The sequence below is a fragment of the Gordionus sp. m RMFG-2023 genome, chromosome 2 (genome assembly GCF_954871325.1).
Source record: "Gordionus sp. m RMFG-2023 chromosome 2, tfGorSpeb1-WG-v2, whole genome shotgun sequence".
Lineage (NCBI taxonomy): Eukaryota > Metazoa > Nematomorpha > Gordioida > Chordodea > Parachordodidae > Gordionus > Gordionus sp. m RMFG-2023.
In genome coordinates this window covers 62664298-62679663 of record NC_088776.1, presented here as the reverse complement: position 1 = coordinate 62679663, position 15366 = coordinate 62664298, and the positions used below count along the sequence as shown (strand labels likewise).

Sequence of the window (15366 nt, the reverse complement as noted above, 5' to 3'; positions counted from 1 at the left end):
ATCCGACCCAAGTTGATAAGACTAAATATTTTGGGTTGGGAGAAATGAGTTTTCAAACCCTGGTCTGGTCCGGAACCTGGGATCATTATTGTGATAAAAAAAATGGTAGGGAATCGATTAGATAAAATTTGTTATTAAATAGGTAGAATTTTTATTGTTTGAGATATGGTAAAGCAGAAAAAAAAACTTCAAGCGTTTATCCTTAATGGAATAATCACCCTAAAAATTCGTGTATCTAATTTTTCTGTTTATATAGAGAATAATACGTATAAATAATTTTATGGTTAATTTTATATATATATACGATAATGGGTTTAGGGGCGTTTTTTTTTTTAAAAATTACTAATCTGATTGTATGGAAAATATATTTTATCGTGTTTGAAATACCTCCCTACACCTTATGAAATAATTTTGTCGCGAACTTTGAACGTAACATAAATTTTACTCCTTTTTCTATAGACTTACTTTTCTTATAAAATGATAAATGATTCAAAAATTAGCGGCAAAATTGTCCACAATTCATAAGATAGGTATTCTAAACATCTTGGAACGAATTTCCGGTAAAATCAGATTTTTGCATATAAAAAACGCCCTTTGCTTGAAAAACATTGCCCGCTAACATACATAAATTAACCTGTTCCGTTTTTGCAGGGTTTCTTCCTCCTTCCCTCGATCTAGATGGTCTTCCTTCTCGTGCTATTTCTTCATTTACGCCATCCACTCCTTCCTCTAGCCACAACATAGCAAACCCGATGACTCTTCCTTGCTACAATCTTAAGTCCCTCTCAGCCACCAAGGGTACAATTCCATTTCATGAAATCGCCTAACTTTGTTTAATTCACGATGGCTTAGAAAGCTTTTAGCCTAATAAATTGACTTATCTTCCAAATTAAGCCTACGATTTTTAAGTAAAAAAAACTGGTTTAGTCCCCTTTAAAGTCAGCTGAAGGTAGGTGATTTAACCATACTATCATAATTTAGGAATATAATGTTTAATTAAATTTTTTTATACCATTTTTTTGGTTTCTTATTTATCTCCATTTTTTCTTTCAATCTATCGAATAAAAGGCATGGCTTTACGTATAGGTGACAAGATAGGTCATCTCAAGGATCTTCTCCGTAACAATTACAGCCTGGCCCACTTGCTTGGTGACGTAGACGAGAGAGCGGCAGAAACATTTCACAGAGAGATTCGAACTACCGACAAATGGGCCGCCAGCATAAATGGAGCCGTTCGTAAGATAGAAAGGTACATGGCCAGTGCTGCGGCTGCTGCTAATGCTAACACCCAGAAACAAATTCAACAAAGTGGTAGTGGTGATAATCAGCAAAAGAGACTTTGTAAGGGGCAAGGCCTCTCAGCCAAGGGGAGACAAGTCGACAGCGAAAGGGACAAAGAATCGGGAGACGGGGAAGAAGAGGAAGAAGGAAGCCAAGCTGGCGATGAGGAGGAGGATTACGACGAGGAACAGGACGAGGAAGAAGATGATGTGATGGTTTCCTTCACGCCTGAACAGCTGGAATCCCGCCTTCGTTCCCAGCAGGCTCAGTTTGACAGACTGAGGAGACTTCAATTTGCCAAACAGCAACAACAACTTCATCAACAAAGGCTCGCTTTGCAACAACAGCAGCAGTCCATCAACAGTAATTATATTACAAATTTTTTAGATATTGTTTTTAATTTGTGGACAAATTTTGATAATTTAATAAATAAAATACAATTTAACCAGGGCCCCGATAACAAGTGTAACACCGCATTATTTTATTTATTTGACACTACCAAGTTATTTTCAAAATTTGGTGTCTTTAAGGCAATTTACAGACAGGGTACGTTTTTTCAACGCGGTTTTGGGTAGTTACCAGCAATTTTTTTTATTTCCAAAAAACAGTTAAATTTTAGAATTCATTTTTTAAATATAATAATCCAGAGCAACAACGCCATTTAATCGTTATTAAAATCCAACCAGCTGTTTTCTATTTACGATTAAAAAAATGGTGATCTAGATTGTATTTTTAAGGATATTATATTATATAAAAAGTAATTTTTAAAAAGTTAGCATTTTTTTTGGAAAATTGAAAAATTGATTGCTGGTAACATTACCCAAAAAACGCTTTGATAAAAACGTTCTGCCTGAAAAGGGCTTAATAAGGAGTACATGAAGGTGAGACATAATATTTAAAAAGCAGTGACCTCTTATGAATGAGAGATATATATAAATAATATCCAAAAAATGCAGCTAATTCGTTTGTTAGAATGATTTTAAAACAAAGCAGCCATAGTTAATAAATGAACAAATATTTTTTTTACACATTTTATATTGCACTTTCATATTTTTTAAACAAACTATCTAAATCTTGAAATAAATATAGAAAGTATTTTTTAACCTTGACCGTGACAATTAGATTTTAGTTTATTGAATCAAACAATTTCAGGAATCAACACTAAATAAAATAAAGTTTTGAATAATGATTTTATTTTATAACGCGTTCGATTTTTGTCAATGAACGCGAACGCGTTCAATTTTTTAGAAATGTTTACAGCACTAAATTTTTCCCTACAATTTATCTCTATTGAATTGATTCTGATGCCCTAGGAAAATTTAGTAAATTTTACTTATTATCTAATATTTTTTATACAATTCTATATGTTTTTTATAGGTCTTGACAATATCATTGACATTAGTGAAATTGATGAATTTGCTGCTTCGTTTGAAAATTTAACTCTCCAACAAAAACAAGAATTAAATCAGCAACAAAATTTCGACCCCTGCCAATTATTGCAATTAAACCAATTCGATCAACAACTTTATCATCCTGATTCCATTAACGAATTCCCTTATTTCGTAGATCCTACTAATGAAACTGAACAGCATCCCGGTGATTTGGCTAACTTAAAATTGAGTAATCAAAGTACGATTGTTTCAAACAAAAATTATCAGGAAGAGTTCGAAAACACTGATGTATTCAGCAAAGAAAATCATGTTTGTTGTTCCTCAGTCTCCGAAAATGTATTAGTGTCCAAGAGAGATGATCAGCACTTGCAAGTTACGAAAGGCAATTACTTAACAGGAACACCGAATTTTCACAAGTCTCTCCCATGTTACCACCACCCTTTTATCAACATGAACCAGAGCCCGGACGAAACCTCGGTTCTCAGCCACCACCAGCAACTGCAATTTCAGCAGCTTCAGAGTCAATTCAATAACGGCATAATTACTAATGCTAACATTATGAATAGGCCCGGAGGAACGTTTCACCCTTCTTTCACTCTTCCCCAACATTTGCATCATTTCCATCATCATTCTTTTACAAATATGGAATCTGGGGGGCCACCTCAACTCGTGCATCCTTACCTCTCATTACCTAACTCGAACAATGCTAATCTATCTTCTTTGAACAATTTACTCATGCTTCACCCACCAATGAACGAAATGAACCTCACTGGGTATCCTCCAGTCAATTTCAAGAACTTAGAATACGCAAATTTTTTGAATGCAGCAGCATTGGATTTAAACTTGGAGAAGTTGGATATTGATGCAGCTAATAAAAATATCAAGAAATTTAAAAAAACGTTGATACCACCCCCAGGAAACATGATCCTTCCAAGCGTGAATGATGGTAAGTAGTTCTATTCAGGGTTGGCAATAATTTGAATTTTGGAGGAAAATACGATTTTTATTTTTTTAAGTCACGATTTAAATCGAAAAATACTTCAGTGTATGACCGAGGTTCTTAAAGTTAATGTTTGTTCTTACAATAATTAATAAGGGAGCTTTTGTTTTTAAATTTTTTGTATTGCATTGATAATTATTACTTAAATCAAACAATTTCAGTTAATAAACGAGGTATTTATTAATTATTACTCAATTAATTTGAAGCTGTCCTATATTATAAATATTTAAGCCAGTATCATATGTTTGTGACAAAATCCTCATAGAAAACACTCCAATTTTTGTAAAATTTTTAAATAAATATAATGTAAGAGAATGAAAAATGAATCCGATAATAAATTCAAAATACTAAATAATTTATTTTAAAAAAAATCTGCAGGTTGATTTAAATATATCAGCCCTCTTTACTTCATTATTTTTATTTAGATAATTTGGATGCTAATATTGCCACTGCACGAACTATTCTTAACGATAATACAATGGATACAAAAAATTCGCAAGAAAAACTGTTAGCTATAAAACAGGAAACAAATACATTGCAAGATGATCAATCTCTAGATCTTTTGCCATCCCAATCTTCACAATTGCAAAGTATTTCTGAGAATAAGATCTGTACATCAATGGGGGGAAATCCTTTATCTATGATTAAAAAGTATTATCCTGCCATAGAAGTTGATGCACAGACTGACAGCAACCATGATACAGCACTTACCCTAGCATGTGCTGGAGGCCCACCAGAATTAGTAGAATTACTTATTAAAAGAGGCAGTTCTATTGAACATCGTGACAAAAAGGGTAAACAATATTGAATTATTATTTATAACCATATAAACATTTTTGGGTATCTAGGTTTTACCCCTTTGATTATTTCTGCCACAAGCGGTCAAGCTAATATTGTCCAACTTCTTCTGAATCATGGAGTCAACATTGAAGCTCAGTCTGATCGAACAAAAGATACAGCTCTTTCATTAGCTTGTTCTAGTGGTAGATTTGAGGTAATAAAGTAGATTTTTAAATTAACTAGTATATTTAAAACATCTATTTATATATGTATAATCAACTCAGGTTGTTGAGGTATTGCTAAACAATGGAGCTTATATCGAACACAGAAACGTATCAGATTATACACCTCTTAGCCTTGCAGCATCTGGTGGACATTGCAACATTATCAAGCTTCTTTTAAACCACGGTGCTGAAATAAATTCGAGGTTTATTTATATGAACTAATATTTAAAAATTAATTATTGATTATATCATCTCCAAAAAACCCAATGAATTATTTTTTATAACAATAATTTGAAATAAAAGAACTGGTAGCAAATTGGGCATATCGCCTCTCATGCTTGCCGCAATGAATGGCCATTTATCAGCAGTTAAACTATTACTGGACATGGGTTCGGATATTAATGCACAAATTGAGACCAACAAAAACACTGCACTAACACTTGCATGCTTTCAGGGGAAGCATGAAGTAGTCTCCCTTTTTTTGGAGTACAAAGCCAACATAGAGCACAGGGCTAAGGTTTATCTCATAACTCCATCATAAACATTAGAACCTTGCTATAGCCAACTTTTAGGGATTAATTTTTTCTTCTATCCCAAGTATTTATATTGTCATTTAAAAAAAGTTAATAATGCTAGGTCCTTAGAAGTTAAGTTCCCTATCCCAAAAATTCACTATAGCCAGGTTTATACTGTAGAATTAAAAAAATTAATATTTTATGAAATTTACTAGAATTTTTTATTATTTGTGAAAAATTTAATCTTACATTTTTTATTATATATATAGACTGGATTAACCCCTCTCATGGAAGCAGCGTCAGGTGGATTCGTTGAAGTTGGGAGGGTATTGATCGAAAAGGGAGCAGACGTTAATGCAGCACCGGTTCCATCTTCCAGAGACACTGCACTAACCATTGCAGCTGACAAGGGCCACATCAAATTTGTTGAGTTGCTTGTCCAAAAGTTGACATTTTTTTTTAAAATTAAATTTTGAGTTGCATTATGAGCACATTGCTGGTAAATTGGGCTAATTTCTGTTGGTCCTGGAGCATATTTATTTTCATGCAATATTTAGAAATTATGTCGAGACATTTTCAAATTTTTGAAGACACTCTTAAAATTCACCATTTAGTTAAATGGGAAAACAACGCGTGTAGTTAGGTGGTGCATAGTAGTAAGGCAGAAAAAATTGGTTGGAAGTTCATTCCCATTTTTAGAATTTTTATATTTCACTCAATTTCTATATTAAGTTATGATATTTTAGATGTGAAAATTTTTAAGATTTAAATATAAAATTTACGAGAATTTTTTTATTAATAGTTTTGAAAAGGGCAAAACCTTAAATATTTTATTTCATATTTTAACTATGTAAATTCATGTAAAAGATGCAATAATTGTTAATTTTATTTAAATATTAGTATAAGCTTTTGCAATAAAAATACACGAAATAATGCAGAAACATAGTTCACCATAAAATACACTACAATAAGGTCAAATTAAAAAATTCAGGTGTATAGTTATAGCTATGCCCTAGTTTACCAACCACTCAAAAGTTACACAATTATATTTTTTTGTCGTTGTTTTAAGCTTGAGAGTGTTTAACATTTTACAATTTCAACTCAGTTAATATTACTTTGACACTATTTCTTATATACATTCATAATGTTTATTTGGAATGTTTTAAGTTATTTATTGATACATTAACGAGCACCCAGCCAATGTCTAATGGAATATATCTTCTAGTTTTTTATTGATACATTTATAACCCTGATTTAATTTTATTTAAATTATCTTAATTATAATTATAGGAACAAAACTTTTAAATTTATAAAAACATTAAGCGCAGAAAAGTTAATTTTAGTGTATTTTTGGCTTATTCGTTTTCATTATTTTTTATTTTATTTTTAATTTTGCAGTGGAGCTCAAATTGAAGTCAAAAACAAGAAAGGCAATTCGCCCCTTTGGCTAGCTGCAAACGGTAAATTAATGTTTTTTATATAAATAATAACAATTGTGATTATAATATATTTAATTAACTTTTATAGTAAATAATTAATTTCGATCACATCTAATTGAATTTTTAAACTCAAGGTGGTCATTTAGACGTGGTTCAATATCTCGTTCAAAAGGGGGCTGATATCGATACCCACGACAACAGAAAAGTGACATGCCTCATGGCGGCCTTTAGAAAGGGACATATACGTGCCATCAGGTGGCTCGTTAAACACGTCAATCAATATCCTTCCGATACTGAATGCATGAGATTCATCAGTACTCTCACCGATAAGGTTATAACATATTTTTTTTAGCGTTGTTAAACGGTCCGATTTGAACCGTTTTTTAAAAACGATCAACTTAATATTGTATCCAGAAATATATTGCGCTAGCCTGAGGATTTAGGTCGTAGATGGCGCAAGGGTCTGGGCGTCTATTAGCGAAATCTCGAGACTTGTTTCCGGTTTCCGGCTAAATAAATTGAGTGAGGCGGTTTTAACTATAGGCTCAACCGAGCCCTTTAACACCACTTATTTTCTGATGAGATTAGAGAGGGTTGGCTCTATTTTTTTTATGAATTCGGGCAAGTTTTATATTTCCCTGTCATCTCTCCCCTTATAATTTATTTAAAAAAAAATATTTCCGATTGTGTCGAAAAATGCATAGGAAATTTTGTACAATTAGGCTAAAATGATGCAAAAGCTGATCGTTAATTTTTCAAACTTTAAAAAAAAGCAAAATTTTAATTTTTTGATAAAGTTAGTTTTCGATTTTCTAAGTGGTACCAAAAATATGTTTGAAAAGTAATCATTTATTTACATTATTAAAGGGTAACTTGTTGCATTTTAATAAAAGTTACCCTTATATTTTTTTTTATAACTCATCATTTTTGTTATACAAAATAATTTTTGCCATCATAAATTTTATTAAAAGGAAATTTTAATCAAATCAACAATTAAATAAAGAAATAATAGCACTGAGAAAATATATGACAATGTAATATTAATTTAAATATCACAATATTATAATTCATAAGTTTGAGCTCAAAATTTTATCTGACTTTGACAATAAAATATTATAAAAATTGGCGTACAGTTATAGTTATTTTAAATTTGCCTTAGTTACTGGTAACACTAAGTTCCCTTAACAACACTAATATTTTCCAAACACCTAAAAATTTAAAGTTTTGAACACATGAGAGATTAGAAAAAAATAAAACAATTTTTTCATAATAATCATTTTAAAAAAAAACCAACAATAAAATTGATTTTTAAAAGATTTTATTTTGACATTTTTATTTAGCAAAATATTTAATTTTCATCGATAAACTATTAAGTCCTTCTTATAGTCCTTAATAAATAGTTTCGAAAAGCCTCTGGCTCAGGCAACTCCTAAAATATTTTTAAAAAAAATTAAATTTTTTTTCCTCTCTAAAAATAACGAATTTTTATATGCTCGGACAAATGTCTGCCTTTAGGTCGGCGTTGGAATTAAATGCCATAATAAACAGGAATTTTTTTAAGAGGGGTGTGACTATAATTTTAATAACGCTGATGCAGAATTATTTTGCGCTGACCTTACTACATTTAAAATTATAAGGATGCCGTAAAACGTTGCCAGCAATGTGTAGACATAATCGTATCTGCGAAGGATCGCCAAGCTGCAGAGGCTAATAAAAACGCTTCCGACCTCTTGGAAGAACTTGACAAAGAAAAAACGCGTGAGGAAAACAAAAAGGCAGCAGCTGCTCGCAGGCGAGAAAAAAAGCGGATGAAGAAGAAAGAAAAATCGCAGATAACCACCACCAGCCCTCCCTCCCTATCTTGTCCCGAAAGTTCCTTTATTCCCAACAACGAGTTGCAAATCGATGCTCTCAAGATAGTGTATTTTAATTACTTTATTCTTATATTTTTTATATATATTTATAAATGCTATATCGAAATTTTAATTACTATATTATTGATTTGGGTGTATTATAGAAATGTTTGGAAGAAATTTATTTATATAACACGAGTCAAAATAACATGTTCAACCCATTTTTAAAAAATCTTTTATATAAAATTTTCAGATATACGGGTACCTTGAGTATCGAAGTGAATCTGTAGCAAAATTACATAAATTAAATTAGTGAAAACATGGTTTGAGTTTGGATTAATATTTTGTCCTGACCTAATACTATTCAATTGATTTTATCTCATCCAGATATTAATTTATTTTGAAAATTTTTGTATCTTTTTATAACTCAAGTATTTTTGTATCTTATTTACAAGTATTATTTTATAACTGTATTTATTTATAGTTATAAATATTATTTTGATAACTTAAATAAAAAATCAAGCATAATTTACTTGACAAATATGACAGATAAATTTGTGAATAAACTATTTTGACTCCTGAAAGTATTATTCGAGTATTATTTTTCCTTTTTTTTTAATTTTATATATATTCACTGATAAAAAAAATATTTTATGAAAATAAATATACCTTATAGTATCCCATATGAAGCAACAGTTATCACAACAGACATTACCGAAAAGGAAGATATAGGTATACTTATACGGTCAATTATTATTAACTCGACAATATTTATTTATATCTCCTACTTTCTCGAATATATTAGTGGCTGCTATTCCACAATCTACTTCAAATTACGACGATCATAGTTATGATATCGAATGTCAAGACAAAATTATCTCTAGCAATATCTCTCACATTCCTTCCACAATACCCGAAAAGGTTTCGCGCAATCACAAACAATCAGTAATCATATCAATTTGAAAAATTACATACTAATAACCTCCCTATTTTCTACTTTATAATTTTAAAGTATTAAATTAAGTTTTAATTAGAGGATGAGGATTGTACACATAATAGACGGAACTGGGGCTATGGAAGGGGTAAATTCTCCCCTTGACAAATTTACATTATTTTTTTTGAAATTTCATTTTACAATTAACAATATGATATAATGGAAAATCCCTTCCTACTAATATGATCAAAATCTAAAAATGATAAATTGTAGTAATTTTTAAAACCTCGTTATGTTGCTTTTGTATGTTATTTAAAGATCTCTTCCAAATACCTTGCAACAACCTCTCAAAAGCTTCCCAAAAGCTCTACGAAAAAGACTTTTGTCTCCAGATCGACAGATTTACCTTTCAACCCTCTCACCCTTACAACAATTCATCAAAGTCAGCCCGCAGCTGAACAGTTGCCTGAAGCTACTCAAATTACGGAATACGATTTTATGAACTATTATTATGACGAAGGCCACCCCATTAAATCCGCTTCCGACAATGATGACGACGACGAAGAACAACAACAGTGGTCCAAAGCCACTTCAAGGGCCTCTAAAAAGACCCGTTCTGGCCAGCATTTGCAGCAACATTACAAAGACCCAACTGCCATTTATCTCCAAACACCTCCTTCCTCCTACTCCAGAACCAAGGGTGGTTCCCATAATAAAACACCGATAACTATAAGCACCTCTACTTCGGTTACTGCTTCCCTCAAGTCTAGCCACCGGTTGCATCACGATTACGCACAAAGCAGTAAAACACATGGAATTGGGCATCGTTATGAAGATTATTCACCAGTACGTAGCGGACATCGCACCAGGGATTATGGCAACTACTCGACTTTTTCCTTGCTCAAATGGGGAGGAGGTGAATTCGTTGGAAATCACAAACAACAACAGGTTTCTTCCTCGTCATACCATCAACACCCTACTAGATATTATTCCAAGAAGGATTATGAGTCTGCTGTAGATCAAGATTACGAAGATCTTTCTACAACTAAAAATAACAAAGACATTTCTTTTGCCAAGTCTTCTCTATCCATTGGCACCAATAACGAAAACAAAGTGAGAAGGCTCCATTTTGGCTCGGCAGCCAATCATGAAGACGACTCCTATATAAGTGAAGAAACCGGGAAATTATCTTTATCTACCAAACACTCATCCAACACGATTGTGCCACTCAATGGACCTTCTTATAAGTATAAACACAAACCGACCAACTACTATTCTACTATATACTCCAGCGGTCAAGATGATTCTCGCGTTGATTATTCCACCTCTCACAAGGCCTCCAACTATCATTTTATTAAAGGCACATCTAGTACCTCTCACATCAGGGGCGCTAATTATCATCATTACACTAGATCACAACACCTCAGTGCTGACGACAGTAGTATAGGCGTCAATAATTATCACAAATGGTCCTCAACTCAACAACCTAAGTAAAAAAACAAATGCAGCATAATTTAGATGAGTGAAAATGGTTAAATTTTTTTAATGAATATTTAATGTCTATTTGTTTTTAAACTAACAATTGTTTTATGGTAAGCATAAATGTTTTATATTTTAGATCGATTTTACAAGGGTTTATGTCACCATCTTTTTCCACATCCAATTCACATAGTAGAAGGCCCAATACTACTTTATCAACTGCTTTTTCATCCACGTATCTATCTACATCATCATTTGGATCTAGCTCCCCAGATTACACTGAAGAAGAATGGAAAGAAGTTGTCAGAAAGTAACCGTTCTTTTTTTGAAAGTTGTATGAAATCCTTTTTTAATTAGGTGCAAAAGAGTTGTTGTGGCATCAAACGTTGTGGCGAGAGTCATTGGTAGAGGTGGACAAAATATTAATGCAATTCGGGATATGTCAGGTGCTCACATCGAAATAGATAAACAAAAAGGGGCCGCTGATAGAAACATAACTATTAAGTATGGAATAAATATATCGTTATATAATTTTGATCCTATTCCCATCTTTTTTATAAAAACAACTTTATTTATTTATTTTCGAATTATCATCATAGGGGTTCTTCAGAGGCAATCAAATTTGCTTATCAGCTAATAATGGCTTTGGTAGATGAGCCGGACAGAGATGCCATGGAAATTATACAAAGCTACGAAAGCCTTAAGCCTTCTTCAAAGTTGCCGGCTATACTCCAAAAATCTAATCTACTCTCCTTCACCAATCAAGTGATGATGAAAAGTTCGCGTTACGCCAACAACCCTATCGCCTTCAGCATCACCACGACCCATTCAAACGTACCTTTATATTCTCTCACCACGAGTCGCAAAAATTACCTGGCCACCACTTTGCCTTCCCATATTGTCACCGTCACTTCTAACAATATGAATCAATCTACTACTTTGATAAACACATCCAGCACTAAAAATCCCGTTTCCATCATATCGACAGTAGGAATACCTATGAGGAATGATGGTTTGATGGGTAACATTTACAATAAAACATCTTCCTCAAATGGGTATTCTGGAGCTTGGGGCTTTTTCTCACTTCCTTCCGAATATTCAAATGAGGACAAGAATAATTACAGTTATATCATTTCATCGTCAGACCCGCAATATGTTACCTCTTTGTTTTCAGATGTAGGGACTACAGAGTCCTATAAAATGACATCAAACGATACGGATAACCAGAATAGTTCTAACATAAAAAGCAATCAGGGTAATAACATGTATGAGCCGAGTAAAATAGTTTCGGAAGGCTTTTTAAAATTTACTTCAGGTGACGATTTACCATTGAGCAATGAAGGCTATAATAAAAATATCATGGCGACCATGGAAGATATAATGTCCTTTAGCGGCGATAAAATGTCTTCACAAACACCAGCCGAATATTCACCTTTCAATACCTTTGTTAACACAATGTTTCCGTCTACAGTTTGGTGCAGAAAGGATAACGCTGTTGATTTGTTTAACAAAAATAATAATATTACTGAAAATAAAATGAATACTGAGTCGGTCGGAAAAATTGATTCGAATTCTTTTGCCTTTAAAGCCGCCGATTTTGCCAGTGTAGTAGCTGCGCCGCAGAACAATAACTTCTCAAACTTTATACCTATCAATAAATTGAAAGACCTGAATGTTGACATCAATAACAGTCTCGCGGAGGTTGACCTGCGTAAGGCGCCAGGATACAAGCGTAACTTGCTTGCTAAGTCGACAGCGTCACCCAAAAATGTTGACGTTGAATCGAGTGGTACAACAAACCCCACAAACGGTCGAGAAATTATTACTCAATCATCTTTGGCGAGCAATGCATTGAAAGAAGCTAATGAGCATGCTGGATTAATAGTGGATAAAATTAGTGATGGGGGCCTGCCAAAATTAGGTACAATTTGGTGGCAATTTTAGGAAATATTTTTATTTTTTTCTAATTTACAGATACTGCGAATGACCCTTCAAACACGAAGATGATGCCGATTGGTAATGAACGGTTCCTGCAAAAGGAAACTCCGATTAATCCACTTTATAACAAATACACTCCTTGGTCCTTGGGGACAAGTTAATTTAGTATTGATAGTTTTTTGTTATTTTATTTTATTTAGCTGATGCCTATTCTTTCAATGAATGGTATGATCAGTCCCTGCAAGCCTACAGCCAACCCTCTTCATTTATGGACCCCAAATTGGCAAACGAAATATCGGACGATAACTCCCGCAACTTATTTTCCCAACCGTCTTCTTTCCCCGTGGACAATCCTTCATTTAATAACGATAATAAGAGAAAGAAAGATATCTTAAAATCCAATTTCAACAATTTTGCCACCACTTCTATGGTGGTCAACACTAACCCAAATAATTTTGCGAAAATGAACACAAATCTTGCTGCCTTTGACCCTACCGACAACGGTTCTTCCCCCCGGATCATCTCTTCCATTAACAGCAATATCCAGTTAAATCAAATGGCGACCTCCTGCAACTACCAGCAATTTTTCAATTCGGCACCTACTTATCCACCACACCCCCCACCTAATCATCCCAACCCTTTCCTAACAAACACCCTGGCCAATGGATTTCCTCCACCTTTCCCTCCCCCCATGCCATTTTTCAATGATACTGCCAGGGACAGCATAAAATCTCTCCACCAACAACCCACCCCATCTCAAATCTTAGCCGCCACGGCTTATTTTTATAATTCCGCCAATAATAATGTCAATCCAAACAAGTTATTGCTCGATCCCTCCAATAACAACGTTTTTGCCAATCTTCTGGACACAGGTGCAAACAATTCACTTTTATCTAAGATAAAAAACAAGAAACAATCCAGCACCAACCTGTTTTCCATGCCTCCTTTACAGTTTTCGACACAACCAAAGGCTGGTCAGCTTAACTTCGATCACCATCTTAGTAACTTGACCTCTTTATCATCCTCATTGCTTTCATCCTATAACGCGAATCTCATCAATCCTAACATGATAACCTCACAAATGAATAACAATTCCATTTCTTCCTGTAAGAAAGATATCGAAAACACAGCCCTTTATAATAATGCCAATTTTCCTATCGGTAATGCTTTTCTTAATGAAGGTTTTCGTTTCCCCATCGTATCCATGAATCTTGACATGGTTGGAAACAATCACAACGACGCCAATTTGTTTAGTAATCAAGGCGATCTTTCAAATATAACCTATCTAAACAATCTGAATGCCGCCTCCGATCAAAACGTCAACCATAACGAAGGGCGTTTCGAAGAAGATAATCAGGGAAAGAACTCGAATAATAAAGGTCAATCCAGACATCTCGACGATTCGTTGAACAATTTCATTAATAACCCACTCTTCTTGGGCGCCAACACTAATAACTGTTTTAATTTGTTGAACCAATCCTTCCTCTCATCCAATAACCCATTATCATCCCTCTCCAACGTATCCAACAATTTTCCTAACATCGATATGAACAACATTTTCAACGATCAATTCAAGATGGCAGCCGCCGTCGCTGCGCTGGCCTCCAACAATACCAATAACAACGATTACGGGTTACCTAACCTGGCACCTATCCCTCCCGGACTTATACCTCTCGGCAACTTTACTTCAAACGCCTCAAATTTCGATCCTAAATTGGTAAGCTTTGCCATTTTATTTAAATATATTGTTATCTTATTTTTGAATTCCATTTTAAAACTTATTTTTTTTTTTTAGATCGGATGGAATGGGTGGAACAACAATTTATAATCGCTTACAAAACCAAAACTGGTTGAAATATATATACCGCATTTTTGATATTTTGATCCTAATTCAATAAAGCTTCCTTTTTTTTATTATAATATTTTATTTAACCCTTTCACCAGATACCCCCTATATAAAATTCAAAACTTTTTTTTAAAATTTATTTTACATAATCATACACACAATTGTTTATTTTATACATATTATTAAACAAAACTTGGGTTTATTCGTTTTGCATTTTGCCACAATATTTTACAAGTTTGATATGAAAATTCCATTTTATCATCGTTTTTATTATAATTCAATACATCATATATTTTTATTGTCAATTTCATGTCATTTTTTTTGTCACATATATCTTGACACAAAGAATTTATGTTAATTTCAAGCTAATATATATTTTTCCCGCTTTACCATGAGCTATGAATATTATGATTAATTTTTTTTTTACCATATAATATAATAATACCATATAACATTTCTAATTTATTTATATTTGAATAAAATTTTTAAGTAATTTTATCATATGAAAACTTATAATTTGATTCGCTAGGTGACCTACAATTTTTTATTTTGCCTCTCATTTGCAGAGTATTCCTTTTATCAGAACTCGGATAAATTATTAATCTTTTATGAAAAAATATAACTGATTATAAATTACCTCATCTATTTCCTATATTATTGACTCCCCCTCCCTATCTAAGTTGTCG

The 15366-nt window shown here is 33.0% G+C and overlaps 1 protein-coding gene across 1 annotated transcript in view; it reads left to right on the top strand.

Moving 5' to 3' along the window:
- Window positions 1-15069, top strand: part of LOC135925225 (uncharacterized) — a 29116-nt gene extending 14047 nt beyond the window's left edge. Inside the window, exons 16-35 of the mRNA XM_065460448.1 lie at window positions 652-798; window positions 1069-1644; window positions 2659-3618; window positions 4098-4466; window positions 4521-4666; window positions 4737-4879; window positions 4980-5193; window positions 5461-5636; window positions 6590-6651; window positions 6765-6961; window positions 8268-8551; window positions 9160-9215; window positions 9289-9428; window positions 9736-10907; window positions 11036-11206; window positions 11254-11400; window positions 11496-12817; window positions 12871-12990; window positions 13035-14551; window positions 14630-15069. Of these exons, the coding sequence (XP_065316520.1) occupies window positions 652-798; window positions 1069-1644; window positions 2659-3618; window positions 4098-4466; window positions 4521-4666; window positions 4737-4879; window positions 4980-5193; window positions 5461-5636; window positions 6590-6651; window positions 6765-6961; window positions 8268-8551; window positions 9160-9215; window positions 9289-9428; window positions 9736-10907; window positions 11036-11206; window positions 11254-11400; window positions 11496-12817; window positions 12871-12990; window positions 13035-14551; window positions 14630-14662 (7952 nt within the window). The 3' untranslated portion in view covers window positions 14663-15069. The remainder of the gene's footprint in view (window positions 1-651; window positions 799-1068; window positions 1645-2658; window positions 3619-4097; window positions 4467-4520; window positions 4667-4736; window positions 4880-4979; window positions 5194-5460; window positions 5637-6589; window positions 6652-6764; window positions 6962-8267; window positions 8552-9159; window positions 9216-9288; window positions 9429-9735; window positions 10908-11035; window positions 11207-11253; window positions 11401-11495; window positions 12818-12870; window positions 12991-13034; window positions 14552-14629) is intronic.
- Window positions 15070-15366: the final 297 nt, after the last annotated feature.